The sequence below is a fragment of the Hyperoodon ampullatus genome (assembly GCF_949752795.1).
Source record: "Hyperoodon ampullatus genome assembly, chromosome: 9".
Classification (NCBI taxonomy): domain Eukaryota; kingdom Metazoa; phylum Chordata; class Mammalia; order Artiodactyla; family Ziphiidae; genus Hyperoodon; species Hyperoodon ampullatus.
In genome coordinates this window covers 106,358,268-106,381,770 of record NC_136922.1, presented here as the reverse complement: position 1 = coordinate 106,381,770, position 23,503 = coordinate 106,358,268, and the positions used below count along the sequence as shown (strand labels likewise).

Sequence of the window (23,503 nt, the reverse complement as noted above, 5' to 3'; positions counted from 1 at the left end):
CTCCACTATAGAATTTTAAAGTACCAAAATGTTGGCATTTTGTTGGTTTAATACCATTACTTCACTGAATAGCTGAAACCAAGAATGAGTGACGTGCGAGATGGGCCTAGCTATGTTTGTGCTGCACTACACTCAAACTGAGCAAACGTCAACTCATTTACAAAATACTCGTCTCCACCGCCATTAATGCTCCAGAGCAGTGCTTCTCAAATTTAAGGTTTATACCGATCACTGGGAATCCTGCTAAGATGCAGATTCTGATTCCGCAGGTCCAGGGTGGGGTCTGACATTCTGTATTTCCAAGAAGCTCCAAGTGAAGCCAAGGTGCAGGTCCACAGAACACACTTTAAGTAGCAAGGCCACAGAGGAGGAAAAGAAATCACTACCAGTAAAGCAAAGATTCTATTACAATAGTCATTTCTAATTCAACCATTAAAAGCAATTACAGTTCAAACACTTTCCAAGCAAGTTTAACATGAAACATGACAGTACTGAAGCTAACAGTTTATTCTACATACAAATCTCCATCTAAGAAATCTAAATACAACACAGACAAGTTGAAAATTGTTTCTTTGAAACAAATACTATAGGCTACCAGAAACAAACCAACAAACAATTCTAGTCTTGACCCGGCAATCCCACTGCTAGATATTTACCCAAGAGAAATGAAAATTTATGTTCACGTAAAAACTTACAGGAAAATGTTTACAGTTCTCTTTTGGATCACCGAAAACAGAAACAATAGTGAATGGATATACGAACTATGGTGCATCCAAAGCAGGGAATGCTCTTTCGGCCATAAAAAGGAATGAACTACTGATACAACAACTGGGATGCAATCACAAAGGCATCATGCTGATTGAGAGAAGTCAAAAGGTTTATCACTCAAAAGGTGATACTCTGCGACAATTCCACATATATGACACTCTCCAAGAAACAAAACTGCACTGGTTACCAGTGATTAGGAATGGAGGGAGGGCCTGACTACAAAAAGGATGGCACAAGGTAGCTTTTTGAGAGATGGAATGTCCTAGAATGCAAACTTCTGGTCCAAGTCGCAGGGTCCAGTTCAGCTTTAAACTACATCAAGGATTATACAAGCCCTGAGCTAAAACTGAAACACTGCCTGGTCTCAGTTGCCTCAAGTACAGGCCACCTGGCAACATTCACTAAGCTAGACTCGCTCCTTCAGCCACTGGTCACTACCTCTTATTTTAAATACTGGGCATCTCCTTTGGCTATGTGCTTACAGAATTAACTAACTAACCTACCTGCCAAAATGTTGACTTTCTCTGCAGAGAAATACTTATGAATGGAATATTCATACATATTCACAATATTCCATTCACAACTAAAATTCCACTCAAGGGTGGTGCTGGATAACAATATAAAAATTAAATTAGCCTAAGATTATATTTTGTAAGAATTTAAATACGTATGTAAATCTCTGATTTCATTATGGACACTGCCAGAAATATCTGGAGGTTTGATCTTTAGCTATTTAATTATCTTGAAAACCTGAAACATGTAGTTGTAATGCTTAACGGAGGGTGCATATGAAAACCATCATGAAAGTTCTTTAAAAACAGACAATTCCACTGAAGTCTTATCATATATACTGGGTTGGCCAAAAAGTTCATTTGGTTTTTCCTGTAAGGTGGCTCCAGGAGCAGCACGTAGTTGTCTCTAATTTCATTCAAAACTATTTTGTTAGACTGTATTGTGACAGCTGTCATATCAGCATGCATTAAAAAAAAAAAAGTATCAAAATTGTTGAATTTTTGTGTAGCCATTTTAATATTGAAGATGGAAGACAAAAAGCAACATTTTTGGCATATTATGCTTTATTATTTCAAGAAAGGTAAAAACGCAACTGAAATGCAAAAAATGATTTGTGCAGTTGTGCAGTGTACGGAGAAGGTGCTGTGGCTGATGGAATGTGTCAAAAGTGGTTTGCAAAGTTTCGTGCTGGAGATTTCTCCGTTGACCATGCTCCAGGGTCGGGTAGCCCAGATGAAGTTGACAGAGATCAAATCAAGACACTGGGCTTCCCTGGTGGTGCAGTGGTTGGGAGTCCGCCTGCCGATGCAGGGGACGCGGGTTCGTGCCCTGGTCCGGGAGGATCCCACGTGCCGCGGAGCGGCTGGGCCGTGGGCCATGGCCGCTGGGCCTGCGTGTCCGGAGCCTGTGCTCCGCAACGGGAGAGGCCACAACAGTGAGAGGCCCGTGTACCGCAAAAAAAAAAAAAAAAATCAAGACATTAATTGAGAACAATCAATGTTATACCAAGTGGGAGACAGCCGACATACTCAAAATATCCAAACGAGTGCTGAAAATCATTTGCACCAGCTTGGTTACGTTCATCACTTTGATGTTTGGGTTTCACATAAGTTAAGCAAAAAAACCTTCCTGACCTATTTCCGCATGCAATTCTCTACTTAACTGCAATGAAAACGTTCCGTTTTAAAACGAATTGTGACGGGCGATGAATAGTGGATACTGTACAATAATGTGGAATGGAAGAAATCGCGGGGCAAGCGAAATGAACCACCACCAACCACGCCAAAGGCCAGTCTTCATCCAAAGAAGGTGACGTTGTGTATATGGTGGGATTGGAAGGGAGTCCTCCATTATGAGTTCCTTCCGGAAAACCAAACAATTAATTCCAACAAGTACTGCTCCCAGTTAGACCAACTGAAAGCAGCACTCGACGAAAAGCGTCCGGAATTAGTCAACAGAAAACACATAATCTTCCATCAGGGTAACACAAGACCGCATGTTTCTTTGATGACCAGGCAAAAACTGTTACAGCTTGGCTGGGAAGTTCTAATTCATCTGTCGTAATCACCAGACATTGCATCTTCGGATTTCCATTTACAAACTTCTCTTAATGGAAAACATTTCAATTCCCTGGAAGACTGTAAAGGGCACCTGGAACAGTTATTTGCAGTTCTTGGCAGAAGGCAGTGGAACAAAAGGGTGAATGTGTTGTTCAATAAAGTTCTTGATGAACATGAAAAATGTCTTTTATTTTTACTTTAAAAACTGAAGGAACTTTTTGGCCAACCCAATAGAAAACAACTACAGAGAACACTGCTTTAAAAAACTTCCCAAAAGTTTTTAGTGCTTACAAAATATTTGATAGAGGATACTTCTTTACTATATCATGAAATACAAAAAGTATCTAATTCTACCAACAGTTAAAATTTACAAGCTGGAAAGACTGAGCAATTAAATTGTGCAAAAATTACAAGAGAAGAAAATTACAGACCAACCTCCTTCGTGAATACAGACACAAAATTCCTTAAGAAAATAAAAGCACATGGAATCCAGCAAAAAATAAAAGGAAAATTCGTCACGACCAAGTGAGGTTTAGCCGGAAGCGTAAGGTTGATTTAACGTTCAAAAATCAATTTAACAGGGGCTTCCCTGGTGGCGCAGTGGTTGAGAGTCCGCCTGCCGATGCAGGGGAAATGGGTTCGTGCCCCGGTCTGGGAAGATCCCACATGCCGTGGAGCGGCTGGGCCCGTGAGCCATGGCCGCTGGGCCTGTGCGTCCGGAGCCTGTGCTCCGCAACGGGAGAGGCCACAACAGTGAGAGGCCCGCGTACCGCAAAAAAAAAAAAAATCAATTTAACAAATCTTACTTCGAGAAGAATTCCAAATATATGTACATACTCTCCCCTCCTCCAGGGGTGGACCTCTCCCTCGCCTTGGGTGCAGACTAGACTTAGTTACTTGCTTCCAAAGAAGAGAGCAGAGAAAGTGAAAGATAGTAACTTTACAGAATTACTATCTTTAACTGGCAAAGGCCACCTCACCACATAATCAAGGGTGACATTGCCAGGGAGGTCCTGTACCCAGTGGTATGATGGAATGAGGACACCTAACCTCCATGGTATTCTTTCCAAAAACCCATAACCCCAATAGAACTATGAGAAAAACATCAGACGAGCCCAGGTTGGGAGACATTCCACAGGACACCTGGCCAGTACTTCTTTAGACTGTCAAGGTCGTGAAACTCAAGGAAAGACCAACAAACTATTACAGACCAGAGGAGACAAGACAACAATGTGGTGCCCTGGACTGGATCCCAGAATAGAAAGAGGACATTAATGGAAAAACCTGCAAAATGGAAATTAATTCGGGAATATAGTTAATAGTTTTTAAAGCCAATTTAATTCACATTAATAAAACGGGGGATAAAAGTCACAAGATTATCTCAACAGATGCAGAAAAAGCATTGACAAAATTCAACACTCATTTCTGATTTAAAAAAAAAAATCTCAGCAAACTAGACATAGAAAAGAACTTCAATTTGACTGAAAAACCTCCAAGTAGCTTTTATTTGATGAAATATTGAATATTTTACACCTATTATGAAGAACAAGGCAAAAACTAGTGCCCTCAATGTTTCTATTCTACATAGTGCTGGAGATCACAGCAAAAGAAAGAAATAAAAAAACAAGTAGGAAGAATTAAACTGTGTTTATCAACAGGCAACATGGTTATTACGATGTTAGTTTTCCCCCAATATGATCTAAAGATACAATGTAATTTTCATAAAAATCCCAACTGGATTTTTAATAGATATTGACAAGTGAATTACAGAATTTATATGCAAAATTCAAAGGATTTAGAATAGCCAAAACAATCTTGAAAAGGGAACAAAACTGGTGAATTACACTTCCTGATTTCAGGCCACAGTAATCAAGATGGTGTAGTATTGGCAACAGAACAAAAAAGAAATTCCAGAAAGAGACCTAAACTTAAGTGGTCAACTGATTCTCAACATAAGCACTAAGGCAACTCAATGGGAAAGGCTTTACAACAAATAATGGTACAAAAACTAGACAAACAAATGGGAGAACTGAGACTCTCATACATGACTTGTGGGAGTATAAACGGTGCAAACACTTTGGAAAACCATTCGGCTGTTTCTTATAGCATTAAACGCACTGCTACCCTGTCTCAGTAATTCCACTCCTAGTTAATGCCAAGGGAAATGAAAAATTACATTCACAAAACACTGTGTAAAATAAGCTTTGAGTTATTCATAATAACAAAAACAAAACTGGAAACAACCCAAGTATCTATTATCAGGAGAAAACAAATAAGGTATATCCATAAAATGGAATGAACTGTTGACTACTGACATACACGACCACTTGGATGAAACTCAAAAACATTACGGTGAGCAAAAGAAGCTAGACACACAGCATTATATCATCACATACTGATTACATAAATGTATGATTACATTTACATGAAGTTCTAGAGTAGGAAAGACTAATTTAAGTCAACAGAACTAAGAACACGGCTTGCCTCTGAGAGGAGTCAGGACAGACTAGAAAGAAACAAGGGGGAATTTTCTGGGGTGATGAACTAACTGTTTCTCACCAACAAAAAGGGTAGTAACTTGGATGTATACATGTATCAAAACACTGAACGTATACCTCAGATCTGTGCCTATCACTAAATGTAAATGTTATCACAATTTTAAAAGTATTTCGAATTTAACTAGTGCAAAGATATTTTTAAACTTCTCACTTGTTCCTCTATACAAGCCAAAACCTTTTTAACCATGTTTGAAGACGAAAGCATCACTGACACTGAAGTGGCTGTATAATTAGAAAGGCTTGAGAGTTAGTCTTCATAATTAAGTCTTTCTAATTTGTTTCGAGTACAGTGATTCCTCTGCATTAACCAAGCAAGAACATTAGTTAAATAAAAGAAACCACTGAAAATAGACTGTTCAACTGAAATTACTTTTTAGTTCCATAATTCAGATTCTAATGTGTACTTAAACATAACTCCTAGAAAGAAGTCATCTGAAAAACTGCAATATGCCTTCCACCTCCGTCTTAAGCAACCCAGAGCCATGAACGCTGCAACGCAAGGTGGAGTGCAAAGGTTTGGTTCATCAACACGCTGCAGACAGTTAATTTAAGAAAATGGGTCAAAAAACTAGGAAGACACCAAAACACAGGTGTATGCGGCAAAATAAAACTGCTGCTCTTCCCTGAGGACTATATAATTTATTTATACTTCTAAAAAAGATGGGAGGACAGCCCTCCAAAAGCAAAGCCTACCAAAAGGTACTGAAATAATACCTACCAGCACCCACAACAGTACCGTGCATACAAGTTCTCAATAATGATCTCTTTGACCGACATTCAGCGATTCCACTATGAGGAAGAAAACAAACCCAAAACAACTGTTGCCAGGAGAAAAGACCAGCACAACACCTGCCTCTGAGAAGGACTATTAAGTCCTGAGAGCAAAGAGCAATACAAAGAATTTTCAGTCAGTACAAAAACAAGCAACATAAACAAGGTAATAAACAAACCAACAATCAAGGACAGAGGATAAGGAAAATGTATGAGTGACTTTTTAAAAATATTTTAAAATACAATATATAAAATTAAATTATGGAACATATAGCTTAAAAGAAAAAGCAGATAATACACCTCTTAACAGACGGTATAAACTATGTATCTGGATGAGAGTTTACTTTCTTCTCTATAAAAAGAGTCACATAGAAAACAAGCATTAAGATGTTTCAAGTGAGAGTTAGCAGCAACTAGAAATCACAGGAGTTAAACAAATGCATTCTACTTCTTTCCCCTCCAAATCACCAAGGGTCAAATTTTAACCACTCTGTATTTCCCTGTTCACAAAAGTTATTTTATTTGTGGCAAAAACATTTTAAAATATTTGACACACAAAGTATAAAATAATCCCACCATCCAGAGGTGATCACTATCACCATTTCTGTCTTTATCCATCCAGACACGTGTTTGAGAGTCACACACACACATTTAGACATGCAAAGCTATGGAGGAACCTAAGGGGAGGAAATCTGTTTGCTTGCTCTTTTCACTTAACGCATCACGAGCCTCTTTCCATGTCCAATAGAGCAAGGGCATCCTTTGGCAACCTGCAGTCCCCTGACCATCATTTATTCAACCTTTTAGAAAAATCTATTTACATTGGTTCCACTTATTTTCAACGCTGCAAACAAATACCTAGTGCATGTATCCTTGAACACATCTTAGAGTAACTCTTGGATAACTTCATCAGTGGAGTTATTGAGCCAAAGGACCTTCAGGCTTTTGATACTGTCACAAACAGTGCAGGGTCTACATTTTTACTCTTCTTGCAAGTTAGTAAGGTAGCCTGCCACTGTTTCATGGAGGCTGTGAGAAGGCACGAGACTCTCAGCCACAGACTAGGACAATTTATTACTCTTAACAACAGCAGTAGCATTTGGGTCCAGCTCCCTAAGCCCCAATTCCCATTGGGCTATCTGACGAAGAGGGCCAGGTGACCCTGTGCAAAGGTAGCTGTATTACAGGAGGGGCACTGAGTTTAGGGAACTGTTATAATGAGAAGGCATGGCTGCCCCCTGCTCCAGAGAAAGATACGTCTTTCCTAGATGCTGCTACAAAAACATCCTTGAAAAGACTGTTGGGAACAAAGGAGGTGCTTTGCTCCCCCGAACATGCAGAGACATGACAGAATTGTGGAAAATTCTTCTGGCAGTCAATATTTCCAAAATAATCCCCCCAACAGAATAAAAAATACTTGACCAATAATTTTGATTTTTGCCAATATTAAGACAGGTTAGAATTCTCAACTGTTATAATTTTTATTTTATTGAATATATTTTATATACTTAGTGATCATTTGCTTATGTTATTTTTGGATTACTTTCGCACATTATTTGCCCTTCTTTCTACAGGAGTGCTCATCTGTATATACGGAACATACTGAGTGTATTAACTCTTCCATAACGAACATATTAACTTTACTACATATATTAATTCTTAGGCTCATGTGTAAATATTTCCTCATATTGTCTAAACTTGTTTATAGTGTTTTTGGGGTATTTCTCTAAGACTTTCTAAACTTGTTTATAGTGTTTTGGGGTATTTCTGTATGATCAAATCATTCTTTTCCTTTACGGCTTAAAAAGGCCTAATACCAAGAGTAGTAGAGAGTAGTGAAACCAAGACAACTTGGTACTCATTTTTACTCATTCTCTATCACATCCTTAATCATGAAACTCCCAGCTTTAACTGAACATGCTGTCACCTAATAAAACACTATATTCACCAGTCTCCTTTGCTGTGAGGTACAGCCACATAACTAAGACATAACTCATGAGATGTTTACACAGTGTTGTTTGAGAACTCTGGGACATGTCTTCAAAGGGTGGGCATGGTCTCATTCAGTCTTGCTGCAATCCACTGCTTGGATGTGGACCATGGTAAGACCAGCAGCCCTGGAGTTGTACCATGGAAATCTGGAAGAAGCCTGGGTACCTGATTACCTTGTGAGGCCAATACCAGATCTGAAATGCCGTCTGGAATTTTTTGACATCAGTGAGAAATAAACTTGTACTATTTGGTGAGTTTTCTGTTTTGCAGGTAAGCCTAAGGCTAACACACCATTATTAAAACATTTTCTTCTAATACATGTAAAGTTTGGTGTGAATTAATCTGAGATCAATATTGGCATAAGGTACAAGGAAGGGATCTAACTTTTCCCCCAATGATTAAGCCTTCCTAAGTATGTCTGAGATATTGTTATATTAACTCATACATGTTCTGAGTTCATTTACTTGAGGGCTGGGTCTGATCATTCATGTTCCTCCAAAGATAACTCTCTCTCTCAATCTCTCTGTTCAGAAGACACTGAAAATGGAAGGTAAGATTACCATTTTTTAAAATAATAATCCACTTTTGCTTCAATATTTTAATGAATATAGTTCAGGAACCAAAGTTGGAAACATCTAGATCTACAAGTCATAACTTATCAGTTCCAGAAGGCACCCAAGCAATAGCATAACACCTACTAGCATTCTTATTCTTTAACTGCTTTACAATAAAATAGTTTATATCTCCAGAGATCATTTAAAGCTTAAAATCTACAAAACCTTTTCTCACTCTAAAATATGCTACAAACACAATACATTATCAGAGTAAGGAGAAGTATTACCTAAAATGCTGAAAGAATAAATTACTGGGGGGAAAAAAAACACAATGGAATTAATTTTCCAACTACAAAATACTACAAGCTAATGAAGAGGACATGAACTAATTAATGGGTGCTGGGTTCCCAGGTTTCCCTTTCAACTACTCACCCCCAGAATGACCTCCACAGCCATTTCCATCTGTCCCCGCCACGCCTTAACAGCTTCTTAGATTTCTCTCTCAGAGATCTTTTGCCAAAACACCCTTTCACAGGCCTGACCTAACCTAGGCTCGTCCTGGCTTCGCATGGGGCAGAACGTGGTGCTCAACACGACCTGCATGAACCTGGTCCCTGAGCCTCGGTTCGGGTGGCTCATCCCTCAGAACAGAGCACTCACCGGTAGGAGAACCATTTCTTACTTAACATCTTCTTTAGCTTTGTCTTGGTTCCTTGGGCTGAATATATTTGCCTACAATTGAAGAATCTGGGAAAAGGGAGCGTTCTACCATTCTACCTTTTCTCTAAGTTTCAAATTATTTCAAATAGCAAGAGAGACAGAGAGAAAGCACAAAAAGAGAAGTCAAATTTAGCTCGTGGAGGAAAAGCAAGGATGTGTCCCAGAAAGTGTCTGTACGTGTTCATATACTCTGCCGTAGCATTATATTAGGGAAAAGATAAGGGTAAATGTTTTGTATACTGAGTTTCTAAAGCACTGGTGTAAGACCTAAAGGAATGACCTAAGCCAGTGAAATACCACTTTTCATGATCTCTTGGGAAAAAGAGGGAAAAAAGTATTAAGGAAAATAACTGAGAAAAAAAACATTATTAAGGAAAAAAAATATGTAACCCACAAGTTCTAAGACTATAGAATGATTTTGTGGCTCACATGCTTGACCCATGGGACAAGTGCTAAGGTTGGAAAACAGAATCTGTAAGCCTCTGTCTCAGAGCACACCTCTATTCGTCCAATGACATCTATTTTTCCAGACCTACTTCACAGGCTACCTCTTCCATAAGGCCTCAACACATCCCAATCCATCCTCAAGACACACACCCGACCAGAGAGGCCCCTGTGTGAGCTGCTAAAGCATGTACCTGAGCCTCTCTTCTGGGAAGTTTACTTCTATGTTTACATCACTGGAATTTGCCCACATCTTCTCTCCCTTTTATGAGGCTGCAAGTACCTTGAGCACAAGAACCAAGCTTCTCAATCATCCTTGTTTCTTCAATACCTAACACAGCACCTAAATCCAGGGAACTCTGCAGTATTTTCTGAATAATGGTCAAAATTAACTAACAACTAATTTGAAATAATTACAGCACTCCTTTCAAAGCACTAACATATACTGCGCATTTCAAAACATTTCTACCCGCACTCCCATAAAACATTTAAAACCTTCTTAACACTCAAAGGGCAAACAGCTATCTGGAAGCCAAAGCTAACCAGAACTCACTGTCCAAAGATTCTAGAAAGCTCAGGGTTTTGTTTTTGTTCTTTTTTTTTTAACTACACTCATACTTCAAAGAAGAGATGTATCAACTTTTCGCTAATGTTAAAAAGATGCTCATTTAAATCTGGAAGAAGAAAGAAACTCCAGCAAACTTTTGGACTCTTTTTAAAAGATGAACAAATACCTCTTCAGTTTCAGGAGCAACCTGGGAATCAGTAATCTCATCTAATTCCTCTTCAGCAACACAGTCTTCCTGCTCTTTCATCCCTTGTTGCCCACAAGCCTGCAAGTATTCTTCATCCTAACAGCCATTAAAGAGAAAGTAAGTTTTTCTCATATAGCTTTGGGGTTTTTAAGCACTTTTCACCTTCATGACTCATGCTTAGTTATGTTAGCAAATTTTACTGTGGCAATTATCAGACTGAGCAGAAAAGCACTAAGCACAAAACCAGAATGGGGCCTGCCCTGAGTGTTCATGAGAGCAAGAGAGCAGCATGCCAAGCCAGTCGCTACAGGGAGTGACACGGACCCTGCTTCAACCTCCAAGGGCCCTGACACGTAGCTCTTCTTCAAATCCAACACTAAGGAAATATAATCTTAAAAAGAAAGTGTGTATGTGCTTGCAAAGAGCAGCTCAGCAGCAGTATGGGGGCTGGAATCATGCCCAATTCGAACCGTTTTTATAGCAACAATAGACAACAAAAGTATGGGCAATTCAATTCAACTCAGGAGCTGTATTAAAATTACATGTTAGAATTAGTTTCTCCATGAGCCGCTCCCTTGAATTAGAAGGATGATTCCAGGTTTGCATGAAATGTAAGGGCATGGCAGCAGGCAGGCATCTCTTGAGGGCATAGGGAAGGAAGCAGGCAAGCTGGCTGGAAACAACAACTGCAAGGCAAGAAGGGCTCCTACAGGTGTCACTACAAGTAACAAGATCTGATCCCCTCCAAGGGAGCTGAACTCCCCAGTGCCCCGGCCACCAGCTCAAGTGAACAACAGGCAGGAAGGAAGAGCGGACCAGCTGCGGGACCTGCACAGCCCCACTGCACAGAATCCAATAGTCTCTCTACAAAGAACAGCAGCTGTACCCAAGGTGACAGACCACCTTAGTCCCCACAACTGTCTCTCAAGACTGTCCAAACACACTGCATTTTACTTCCCCAAAGAAACTGTGGCCATCCTACCTAAAAGAGCACCTATCACTACCCATGATTCACTGAGAGCAGAACTGTCGGATTTCAAATAAGGCCATACGATGCTAATCAAAATTTTCAGCCAACATACAACGGAGAATAGTCTACACCACTGAACTCTCACTGGGAAACAAAAATCTGCTATGCATTACATAAATTACCAATCTAAAATTGTTTTTACAGAACAATGTTTTATGAAATCTCAATCTATGTTAACTTTAAAGGCACTAAGTAAATCTGGTTGTGCTCAAAAGTATAAATCATCTGACAGTGTTCTAATATTCTGTTGAGTAATAAATAATATACATCTCTTCCTAATACAAGAACACAAGTTTTTACATCAAATCCCAATGCACTCTCAAGATTAGGACAGCAAAATCCCCCCAAAAATTTTTTGAGCATGAGAGGAAAGAACACCACAATTTACTACCAACTTTTTATGGGAAAATACAGTTTCTTCATATGTAAGATTGTCCCTTCTAATTGTAAAATTCTGCGATTTTATGATTCCACTCCAAGTTATACACATAATTCCTCCCTGTGACGTTACATGTGAGCTCAAATAGAATATACTCGTGATGAGTATAGAGTTAATTCTAGCTTTGGAGTATGAGTTAACAAGTCCTAACTAGGACATGAACCACAGTTAAATAAACCATTTAATAAACTAAAATACCACTGGGACACACAGGACTACAATCTACTCATATGTTCGTTACTCTAATAATGAATAATAATTAATCTGTGCACCAGTGACAGCCTAAGAAGACAGTAAGAGGCCTGCACTGCAGGGCTAGAGAAAAGTATTTCACAGCTTAAAGTCCATTTTTCTCTTCCCATGCAAAGAAGAGGCAGTGCCAGATTCTACCACTGTGATATCTATAAAAAAACCAATAATCTTAAAGAAACCAGGAAGAAAGGAAAGAATGAGTGTGGCTATAAAGCTGGATATACTGAGGTGAGCTGATATTGCTCACAGAAAGACATTTAACTTCGCCTTGTACCTTTAAACTTTACAACTCTCTGTGAAAACATTTGGACACGTTCAGTTAAGTAAATTTATTTACTTTAAGATTTTTTTTTAATTCTGAAAAAATTTATTTTAATGCGGAGAAGTACTGTGAGTATATTGAATTTGCATTTTTTTCTTTTCAATACCTGAATCTTAGGCACAAGATGCTGGATAGTTAAGCTGGATTTTATAAAACAAGGGGCCTAAATGTAACCTCAAGTTTGGAAAATAAGAGAGGGAAAGTCCTCACTAAAAATTCTCTTTACAACAAACTCTGCAAGAAGACCAAAGTGAGAGATACCTCTTACGTGACCACGTGTAAGTGCTATCAAGCACTTTCCACACTGTGATTTGTTCCACTAAAGTCTAAGTTCACAGAAGGCAGGGGCCACGCTTCATGCTTCATATTTCAGCAATACTTACGTCCCCACTGCTTGGACACTGGTAAAGATCTGTTGAGCTTTTGAATTTACAAGGGATGTAACTGACTGACCATCTTATTTTAGGGATGAGCAGTAGAAATACTAAAACGCTCTAACCAGGGAATAACGGGGCACGTTTTTAAAAGATCTTGGCTTAATTTTTAAGAATCATTTTAAATTACAGTGTCTCACTTTAACATGGTATATGCACACACCAGTAAACCAGAGAGCACCTGTCCACACTACTGAAGGATTTATTACCAAAACAAACCATTACAGAGTTATCGAAAAAACAAGGACCCATGATGCCTTTTACAGGATTCTGTTTACCAAACCCAGAAACATTTTTTCATTACTATATCTACTAAAGAGAAAGCATTCAAAAAGAATAAATCTTAAAAATAACACTGCGATATATAAACGCAACTGTGTTTGGAACTAAATATTCTAAGGCTCCATGTAGACAATTAGTGTCTTTCAAAACTACACACACACACACACACATTTTTTCTCAAATGAAAAATTACCTACTCTGAATGGAAACATTAAGAAATAAAGGCAGAACTCTAGCCCTAACGCTGCAGGCCTCCACCCCATTCCAGCAGCCCCACTCACACTGCACCTTGGGGGAGACCAGCACCCTGAAAACCCTAAGATTCTACTGCACCTATGGAGGTCATGCCCTTCCAACATAAATTTCGTTAAGTGCTTATTTCAAAAACAAATCTTTTTTAATGATAAATCATGAAGACAGATGAGCAATCTTTCACTAATACCTTTTTCTTTCTTGACAGTTCAACCTAAAAAAAAAAAAAGCTACCAACCAAAACCACCTTTCTGAAATAAAAATCAGCGCAATCTTTGCTTCCTGATTACAGATAACAAATTGTGTGTGACATTTCCTAAACTAATCTCCAATCTCTTTATTCATGTTTAGACAGTTCTCAGTTACAAAAAAGGATGAATGAACAGGACATCAATCACTCTGGAATATTAGCACCTTAAAGATGTCTTTAGCAGGTCAATAATCTTTTCACCTTAGAAGGACTTTATCAGATCTTGTCTAAAGCCTGGATAAAAGCCCTGCATTAAGTACTTCTAACAATTGACAGTGTATCTCCACCACACAAAGCTGTTTTCTTCCTCAAGGTCACGATTCTGTGCAGCCTTCCAGGATGACAAAGGAGCATTACCTCTGGCCAAACAAGCTGTCAACACAAACTTTGTCATAGCGCAGATAAAGAAACTGGCAGACACTGATAATAAGGTCTAATTTCCCGCCCTCCCAGGGGAGGGAAACAGATTTCAAATCAGTCTAGAAACCTGTACCCAGGCAGCCATGCTCTCTTCGGCCATACAAAGGAGAAAGACTCACTGTGAACTCATCTAAAGGCTCGTTGATCTCGATGTCTAACACCTCGTCACTGTACAGCGGCTCCTCCTCCGGCTCCCCCGCATACTGGATGTGGTCTTCTGTCAGCTCAGCCCCATGGCCTTCATACTGTCCTTCCTCCTGGTACTCGGGAGCATACAGTTCAGATCCATCAGACTTGTGATAAACGAGTTCATCCTCTCCTTGTTCATACTCGGATTCCTGTTCTCCAGACTGGTCATTAGTGTTGTCAGACAGTTCAAATGATGTGACCATGCCAGATGTGGTATTCAGACTAATTGTGACACCCTGAGAACTAGAGGGGACAAAAATACAAAGAAAGGCAGGCAACTGGAGTGAAGCTCAAAACTAAATCATTGCATAAGTTAACTGTTAGAAAGACCGGTGAAAAGTTACTCCAGTGACTGATCAAGGCACACTGACAACAACAATGAGCAAAACTCAATGTGCTCCCTACTAAGCCAGCACTACAAACCCCTCCTGCACACCGCAGAGCTCAGTGCGTTACACGTACACAGGGCCAGCACCAGACTCCTACTGCATAAGGCGCCCCCTCTATCATCAGCTGCAGCTTATTTGACAGGGAGAATCAGACCAACCATGAGAAACAGGTCTACCTGGCAAAAGTCCAGGACTGAAAGCAAACAGACTACGTTTCATTCTAACTTCAAGAATGAAACGGGTGGTATCTATTTTCTAAAACGTCCCAGTAGGGCTTCCCTGGTGGTGCAGTGGTTGAGAGTCTGCCTGCCGATGCAGGGGACACGGGTTCGTGCCCCGGTCCGGGAGGATCCCACATGCCGCGGAGCGGCTGGGCCCGTGAGCCATGGCCGCTGAGCCTGCGCGTCTGGAGCCTGTGCTCCGCAACGGGAGAGGCCACAACAGCGACAGGCCCGCGTACAGCAAAATAAATAAATAAATAAATAAAATAAAAAAATAAAAATAAAACGTCCCGGTAAAACTAGGAGTATTACTATATAAACAGAAAATCATAGATGGAATTTTAAGAACTTGTTTTCTTTTTTAAATCTATGACGCAAACTATAAACTCCTATTTAAAAAATCAAAATATTAAAAATCTGCATGAAAATACATTTCAATATTCAACTAAAGTTTATACTAGCCACAAATTTTTTTTAAAAAGTTAATTTCTGAGTAAAATAAACGAAGGCAGTTTTAAAACTGCAAAAAAAAGAAATCATATTCCACCTGTTAAATCACAACAGATAGATGTCAAACAATTAAAAATGCATAATAACACTTAAAACGCAAGGTTTTGTACCTAAATCTAAGTTTACACTTATTAAGTATCCAATCTTAACAAAAAATTGAACATGCCACATACACTTGAAGACATATGGCTAAAAAAATTCCAAAGGCTTATTTCAAGGGTTACTTAACTAACTCAAAAGATCAATATATAATAATGATGTCACAGAATGGAACTGGGAAACAAATAACTCACAGAATAAATTAATTTAAAACTTGTTACCCATTATGTTAGAAAAACTATTACAAATCTATAGCTCAACAATGAATGGAATATATTTGTTAACTACATTTATAAGCAAGAAGTGTCTCTATATTTTCACAATAAATGTTTCCTCATAAAACTGAAAAAATTACTCCCCCTAACAGAGTATACTAAGTGCCTCTTCCTCTTCTAATTGCGTTACTATGTCAGCAACAGAAAGATATTCTTTATTGTCATGCACTGAATATTTGTGCCCCCCCCAAATTCATGTGTTGAATCCTAACACCCAATGTGATGGTGTCTGGAGGTGAAGCCTTTGGGAGATGTCTAGGTCATGAGGGTGGAACCTCATGAATGCGATCAGTGCCCTTGTAAAAGGGACCCGAGAGAGCTCCCTCACACCTTCCAACCATGTGAGTACACAGTGAGAAGGCTGGGGGTCCTCATTAGAAGCCAACCAGGCCAGCACCTTGACCTAGGACTTCCCGGCTCCCAGAACTGTGAGAAATAAATTTCTGTTCTTTGTAAGCTACCCATTTTATGATACTTTGTTATGGCAGCCCAAACAGACTAAAACAACTATATTCAGATAGTCAACTAGAGTCGAAGTACAGTCCAAAGGAATTTTCAAAATGGCAATTCAGTTACTAGATATGTATAAATAAAAACTGTCTAAAATGAAAACAAAAGGAGGAACATCAAACTGTGACCAACAGTATTAAGAGTCGGAGGCCACTGCCCCCCGTCCAAATAAAGGAATTCTTTAAAAGAGCGGTGCGTATACCTGTACTGAACTTTTATAACCAGCACTCAATAGAGCTCTCAGAGGTCGTTAAATGCAAGACCAACACTGACTTTAAACAGTTGATCTATTTATAGAAAAATATATATGGCTTCCACATCAAAGTGTTATATTAATATCCTGTTTACAATATAATCATGTTAAAGATACAGTACATTATCATTTATATCCCACTATAATTATAAATTAGTTACTAGAAATTTAGTTACATAAAGAACATTTTTAATGAGCTAATATTGAGTACCTGAAATTTTCTTCGTCTTCATTATCACTCTGTAGAAGATCATCATTTAGCTCTTCATCTGACAAATCTGATTGATTCTAATTAAAGTAAGAAATCTAATTAATGCATGTCACTTCCACAAAAAAGACTTGTTACAAAAGTGCAAAATTACGTTGACTGGATTGTTTCTAATCTTGTTATTAAAACATCTGCCATTCAGAAAGTTTTCTCAGTTTGATATAACCATTTGACAGTCAAGATTCTACATATGGCGTAGTGGCTAACTACCCCAGACTAATTTTTATTTATTTATTTTTCATTTATTTATTTATGGCTGTGTTGGGTCTTTATTGCTGTGTGCAGGTTTCTCTAGCTGCAGCGAGCAGGGGCTATTCTTAGTTGCAGTGTGCGGGCTTCCCACCGCAGTGGCTTCTCTTGTTGTGGAGCATGGGCTCTAGGGCGTGTGGGCTTCAGTAGCTGTGGCGCGCGGGCTTAGTTGCTCCGCGGCATGTGGGATCTTCCCGGACCAGGGCTTGAACCCGTGCCCCCTGTATTGACAGGCGAATTCCTAACCACTGTGCCACCAGGGAAGCCCCAGACTAATTTTTAGATGCACAGTCAAATAAGTATAGAAGCAGCAAACATAATGATCATATTTACTATAACTCTTAACGAAAGAAAAAAAGGAACGAGTCCTTTGGCAGTATCCTATAAACAAGTAATTTTTTCTTATCACAAAAAAAATGGTATCCTTAATATTTGACTAAATTTAGCACAACAAAAGAAAAAATAGTGGAATTTTAGAAATAAGCAGATTTTAGATAACTAGAGTGCCCAATTGAAATGGTAAGGGACTAAAAGAAAACTCTGGTTTGTCCAGTACGGATGAACACATGAAAATAAACACAACTTAGACCCTCTCTCCTGTTCCTGACAGGCTTGTCTACTCATCAGATCAGTAAGCAGAAGCAGCCTAGTGAATTTGCCGACTGGTCAAAGTTTCACAGTTCCAGGCTTTGTTAGGCTGCAGGCGTGCGTGCCAGTCTCTTAGATCCCGGGGCACCTCACGCTTCCCTACCTTATTAAAATGATTTCTGTGGTGCGTGTGCGTTACGACTCCCTGACAACACGCACACAAGGAAAGAAAGAGGAAGAAAAAAAGACTTGAGTTTCTACTTAAAGATGAACTGGAGTGAAGTGTTTCCTCAGGCAAGAGTGGAATAGCTATGGAGGACTCTGGTCAGCGTGGTCTGCAGGAAAGCAGGGCAACAAAGAGTAAGAGAAAGTGGCCAAGAATGCCTGTGAAATCATTAGGGCCAGGTGGGCTCCCTGACAGAAACCCAGGGCAAACTATGATACATCAGCCTTGCCCAAGGGTAGAACTCCAACTTCATGTCCAAATACTTTACTACATTTAAACATTTTAACATGTAATTGGTATTCCTCACTAAAGCATTTTAAATAATTACAAAGGAAAAAAATGTGTCTACGTTAGGGTAGTGGAGTCCCAAGTACAGTGAGTGCAGTTCAAGGATGTGCAAACTAATTCACTGAGTCAGAAAGAACACAGTCCTCCCCTCCCCTCTATGACCATGACACAGGAAGGACTGGCCCTGGCCCCCCAAATCACACCACACATGCAGCATCCTGAGGCCAGAGCACAAGCTCAACATGGGCGGGCTGAGGGGCACTCTCCCTGGTTTTTCACTTTCAGTCACTATGATCAAATGGGTTTACAGGTAACGGGAACTAATCTTTACTTAGAGTTACAGGTGATGACACAGCTTACTTTTTAAAGGAGAAAAGGTTGGGGGAGGCCAAAGCCAAGACACCCGCAGGCCTATGGTGCAGTAAGAAACAGAAAGCAGAGCGGCTACAGTAAATCCATGTATTAGAGAAGATGTTAACGCGACATAGTAAGTTACAGGAAAATGGCAAGGCTGGTACTTCTAGTACTGGACCTTCATCAACTAAAGTATAAAAGGAAAAGGAAAATCTAATCACACCTGATAAATCAGACAACTGATGTGACCCAATCACCTAAGAGGATAATGAGCTTGAATATAACTGCTGACAGTAAGGAGCCATCACAATCTGAAGACTTCAAAAAACTAAGCATGAAAAGCTATCTTGATATTTAGTGAGAATAACCAGTGTCTTTAAACTGTTAATAAGTAAAATAAAAATTCAGTATTTCATGTTAACCTTTGGCTTTTTATTTTTAATGTTTCATATGGTTCAAAATATATTGGCAGGGGACTTCCCTGGTGGTGTGGTGCTTAAGAATCCGCCTGACAACGCAGGGGACACGGGTTTGAGCCCTGGTCCGGGAAGATCCCACATGCTGCAGAGCAACTAAGCCTGTGCACCACGACTACTGAAGCCCGCGCACCTAGGGCCCGTGCTCCACAACAAGAGAAGCCACCACGAGAAGCCCGCGCACCACAACGAAGAGCAGCCCCCGCTCGCCACAATTAGAGAAAGCCCACGCACAGCAACAAAGACCCAACGCAGCCAAAAAAAATATATATATGTATCTGTATATGTAGAGTTACGTATATACATATACACACACGATATATAAATAGATATACACATCAACGATAACTGCTTCCAAGTTTTTACTTGATCAAGAGTTTAGAAAAACCTACATCAGGTTTTAGACTTTTATTCTTATTTATCTGAATATGTATCATATTTGAGTATGTTTATTTTTATGCTTATCTCTGCATATTCCCAAAAAGTAAATCCTGGCTCCAGTATGCAAATACTAACCACTGAATGTTAAGGAAGGAGCTGCCGCTTCCTTTGGGCAAGTGGCAGCTTTGCTGCCGCCTTCAGAGATTCAGTGCCTGCTAGAGTGCCTTGGCGTAGCAGGAGCTAAAGAACTTGCTTCAACAGGTTTAGGGCTTGAATTCTAAGTTATCAAAGAACTTATTAACAAATTAAACACTCGACTCTTTGTGCATTTAAAGAGTAATTCAATTCACACAATAAAAATCTATACCCAACTTTCCAGCAACACATCCCATGCATAAGATGTATTCCTATATTTTAAATGCAATTAAATAACTATCATTTAATTTCAGGAAGATCTGTATTTCTTTTTTTTTTTTTTTTTTTTTGCAGTACGCGGGCCTCTCACTGTTGTGGCCACTCCCACTGCAGAGCACAGGCTCCGGACGCGCAGGCCCAGCGGCCATGGCTCACGGGCCCAGCCGCTCCGCGGCATGTGGGATCTTCCCAGACCGGGGCACGAACCCGTATCCCCTGCATCGGCAGGCGGACTCTCAACCACTGCGCCACCAGGGAAGCCCTGTATTTCTTACCTTTTTGCCAGAGAGCAGATCTTCTCCAAGTAAGTCATCTTCAAGTTCACTGTGGAAAAAAGAGACATGACAATGTATTATTCCTATTACACACTGCGAAGATTGTAGACCACTGGGAAATTTATCCAGGACTTTAGGGTTTGGCTACTTTCACATTAAGTTTGCTACATTTTCCTTTATTAATAATGAAAACATATTTTCAAATATATAGGGAACATCTGGTCCTTTAAGTATGGGAAGCTTTGCTATAACTAGCGGCTCTCACTAGACTTCTAATCTTAGTTTTTTCACCTCAATATGAGATCTTAATTTCTCTGGACTTGTTCATTAATGAGCAAAAGAAGAAACTATAATACAATATCTATACTTTCTCTTACCTACGATGAAATAGGAAAAGATAGATACCCAACATCATTAACTAGGAAAATTAAAAACCAAAATCATTGAAAGACCATTTAACACTCAAACTGCGAAAACTGAAGAAGTTTAAAAATGAAAAATCAATGCTGATGAGGACATTCAAGTAAATCATAACTAAGAGAATTATCTTTATAACATGGGAGTCATGTCAGCTGTCTGCAATCTTTTGTCAGCATGTTTATGTTTTGAAGCAATCATAAGGAGTTCTTCTCATAATTAAAATAGAAACCCTTACCAGATGAAAAACCTGAAGACATTTCCCACTGTATGTTTCTCTAACTGATGAAGATGGCTACCACTAAATTATGTCTTTTAAAAGCAAATGACTAAGGACCAACATCTAGAAGGAGGAAACGCAATTAGACTATGACTCTAGGTACAAATGCCAATGGAGATTTAACTGCACCAATGTTCTTATTATGATTTGCTATTTTTTAAATAAGGGCTCTGGTTACAAATATCCATAAGTTCTATAGGTTTTGAGTGCTATTTTACCCAAAACCCATGTTTACTTCTAGTGTGCTACTGTGCAGAATGCCAGAATATTCTGGAATGCACATATGAAGTTACAACAGAAATTCTATATACTACTTTTTAGAACCAGAAACAACTCAACAAGTCATTTCATTCATGCACCGAATACCTCCTCTTTCACTATTTTATGTTACCCTACATAAATCGTATACCATCGTTTTATAGATAGAGGAAATAAGGACAAGATAAAACGATTTGCCCAAGGTCACACGGCAGAGACAGATTCAGGACGAGAACTTAGCTCATGGGAAAAAGCTTTCATGGACCTGTATAATTAAAACAGTTATTAGAGACTAATGTATAACTTCTTCCAACATTTTCAATCCACAAATCATCTAATCATCTTTCAGATACAATTTTTGTATCTTCAGTGTTACAATCATTTTCCATGGACGAGGAAAAAATGCTTTCTAGTCACAATATTTACAATAACCGCATTTGAGAATTTGATTCTAGATAACCCCCCAAAAATACAAGCATCCCTTTGAGGACAAGCACCCCTCTGGAGCATCACTCTAAATAACTGAAAAGGGAAGGTAATACCATTTGCCCAGGGGAAACTAATTGAGGAGAACTCTTAAAACCATAATATGAACAGGTGCTGGTAATCATACAAGCAAAAATCTCGAAAGTATTTGTTGCTGACAAATATATGGAAATAAGAAATCAGTCTTGGACTACCACCTATTTTTTCTAAACAAAAGCATTTTTTAAAAGAAGATAAATGAAAATGTAAATGAGTGGAGTGTACAGAGATGGAGAACAGTTGTTTCCATGACTAACAAAGGCAATAATAGCATGAAATAAGCAAGCAAGACGGGAGACAGAAGGGTTAAGTGCACGCGACTACAATATGCATAAATTATAGCTCAAGAAATCACTAACGCCCATTCAGTGTGCTACATGCCAACAATCACTCCACACGTTTCACACATACTCGCTCTTTTGTTGACATAACACAACCCCAGCAACCAGACACCTACATCATTCTCCATTTTTTTTCAACGTGAAAACAAAGACGCCGAGATGTTAAAGAACTGGCCCAAGGTCACCCTGCTTCCCAGTCAGAAACCAGGAGATGAGTTGAGACAGTCTGGCTCCAGAGTCCAAATACTAACTACTATGTACACACCCCAAAAAAGTTAAATGTAGTTAGTTCTCTATTGTTATCATAAAGTTGGATCCTTAGAAAGAAGTACACAAAAGGGAAGAAACTTGTAAAATACGAAACACTACCAAAAGTACACCAAGGGTCACCAAAAACAACAATGAACTAATGGGACTGAATGGTCCAAATCACCTGAATGGTCAAAGGGGTGAACAGTAATGCTCGTGGACAATAACGGTAGCTGTCAGGAGTGAAAGGAGTACCAAAAGGATGAGGAGGCTTCCTGCACTCAACTGCAGAGCTCCCACAAGATTTCACCAGTAAACACTACTGGAGGAAGAACAACCTCTTTGGCAGGTATTTCTTAACAAAGATGACAGACGACCAGCTCTTAGGCAGCACGTAAATTTTCACTAACAAACAGAATTACACTAAAAGACTTCTTCAGGGAACAGGTATTTTGCAGGCAATCACCTGGCTGCAGCCTTTCAAAATGAGAAATCTAAGTGACAACAAAGACTGCTTGTGAGCTCGTCGTCTCTGTGCCTCCCTACTCCAGGCCACCCTCGTCTGGTCCCTGCCGGCTCCAGGGCCTGGATGGGGTCTCTGGGAATGGCTCCCACGGGCTCTCTGTTCCCCCGGCCTTTCTTCTGGATGGGCTCAGCCACGGGAGGTCCCAACGGAATGTCACAAAGCGGGAGGAGAGACTGTCCCCCCCACCTGCTCAGCTCCACTTCCACCCCCCACACAAGCGCAGCCCTGGCTGGGCCCTCGGACAGCCCTCCCCCGCAGGCCTGCTGCTGCTCCCCCAGTGTCACACCTGCTTCTTTAGCCCTGCCCCGTAAACATCCCCGTCATCAAATGACCTTCAGTGGAGACCTTCTCAACATGCTCTTTCCTACCGGGACGTACACTGATATGTTTTCTGACTCACTCTTCTCCTAAACTTTCAAACTTCTCCTCTACCATCCAGTACATGGAAGAGGCCATTTTATGCTTTAAAAATATCAAATAAAGAAATACATATGATACAGAATCTTCATATGCAAACATGCACTGAAGATGAGTGAAGAGAGGACACTGGGACAAATGCTAGTCACACTGGAAAGAACAAGAAAAACTAGAGCCCTGTCTCACTGCACACAAAACCCAATTCCATCA

The 23,503-nt window shown here is 39.7% G+C and overlaps 1 protein-coding gene across 1 annotated transcript in view; it reads right to left on the bottom strand.

Moving 5' to 3' along the window:
- The window catches only part of RBM33 (RNA binding motif protein 33), a gene marked incomplete at both ends in the record, with an annotated part of 114,088 nt that overhangs the window by 73,441 nt on the left and 17,144 nt on the right, over window positions 1-23,503 (bottom strand). Inside the window, 3 exons of the mRNA XM_079711346.1 lie at window positions 14,435-14,747; window positions 16,973-17,049; window positions 20,281-20,329. Coding sequence (XP_079567472.1) covers window positions 14,435-14,747; window positions 16,973-17,049; window positions 20,281-20,329 — 439 coding nt within the window. The remainder of the gene's footprint in view (window positions 1-14,434; window positions 14,748-16,972; window positions 17,050-20,280; window positions 20,330-23,503) is intronic.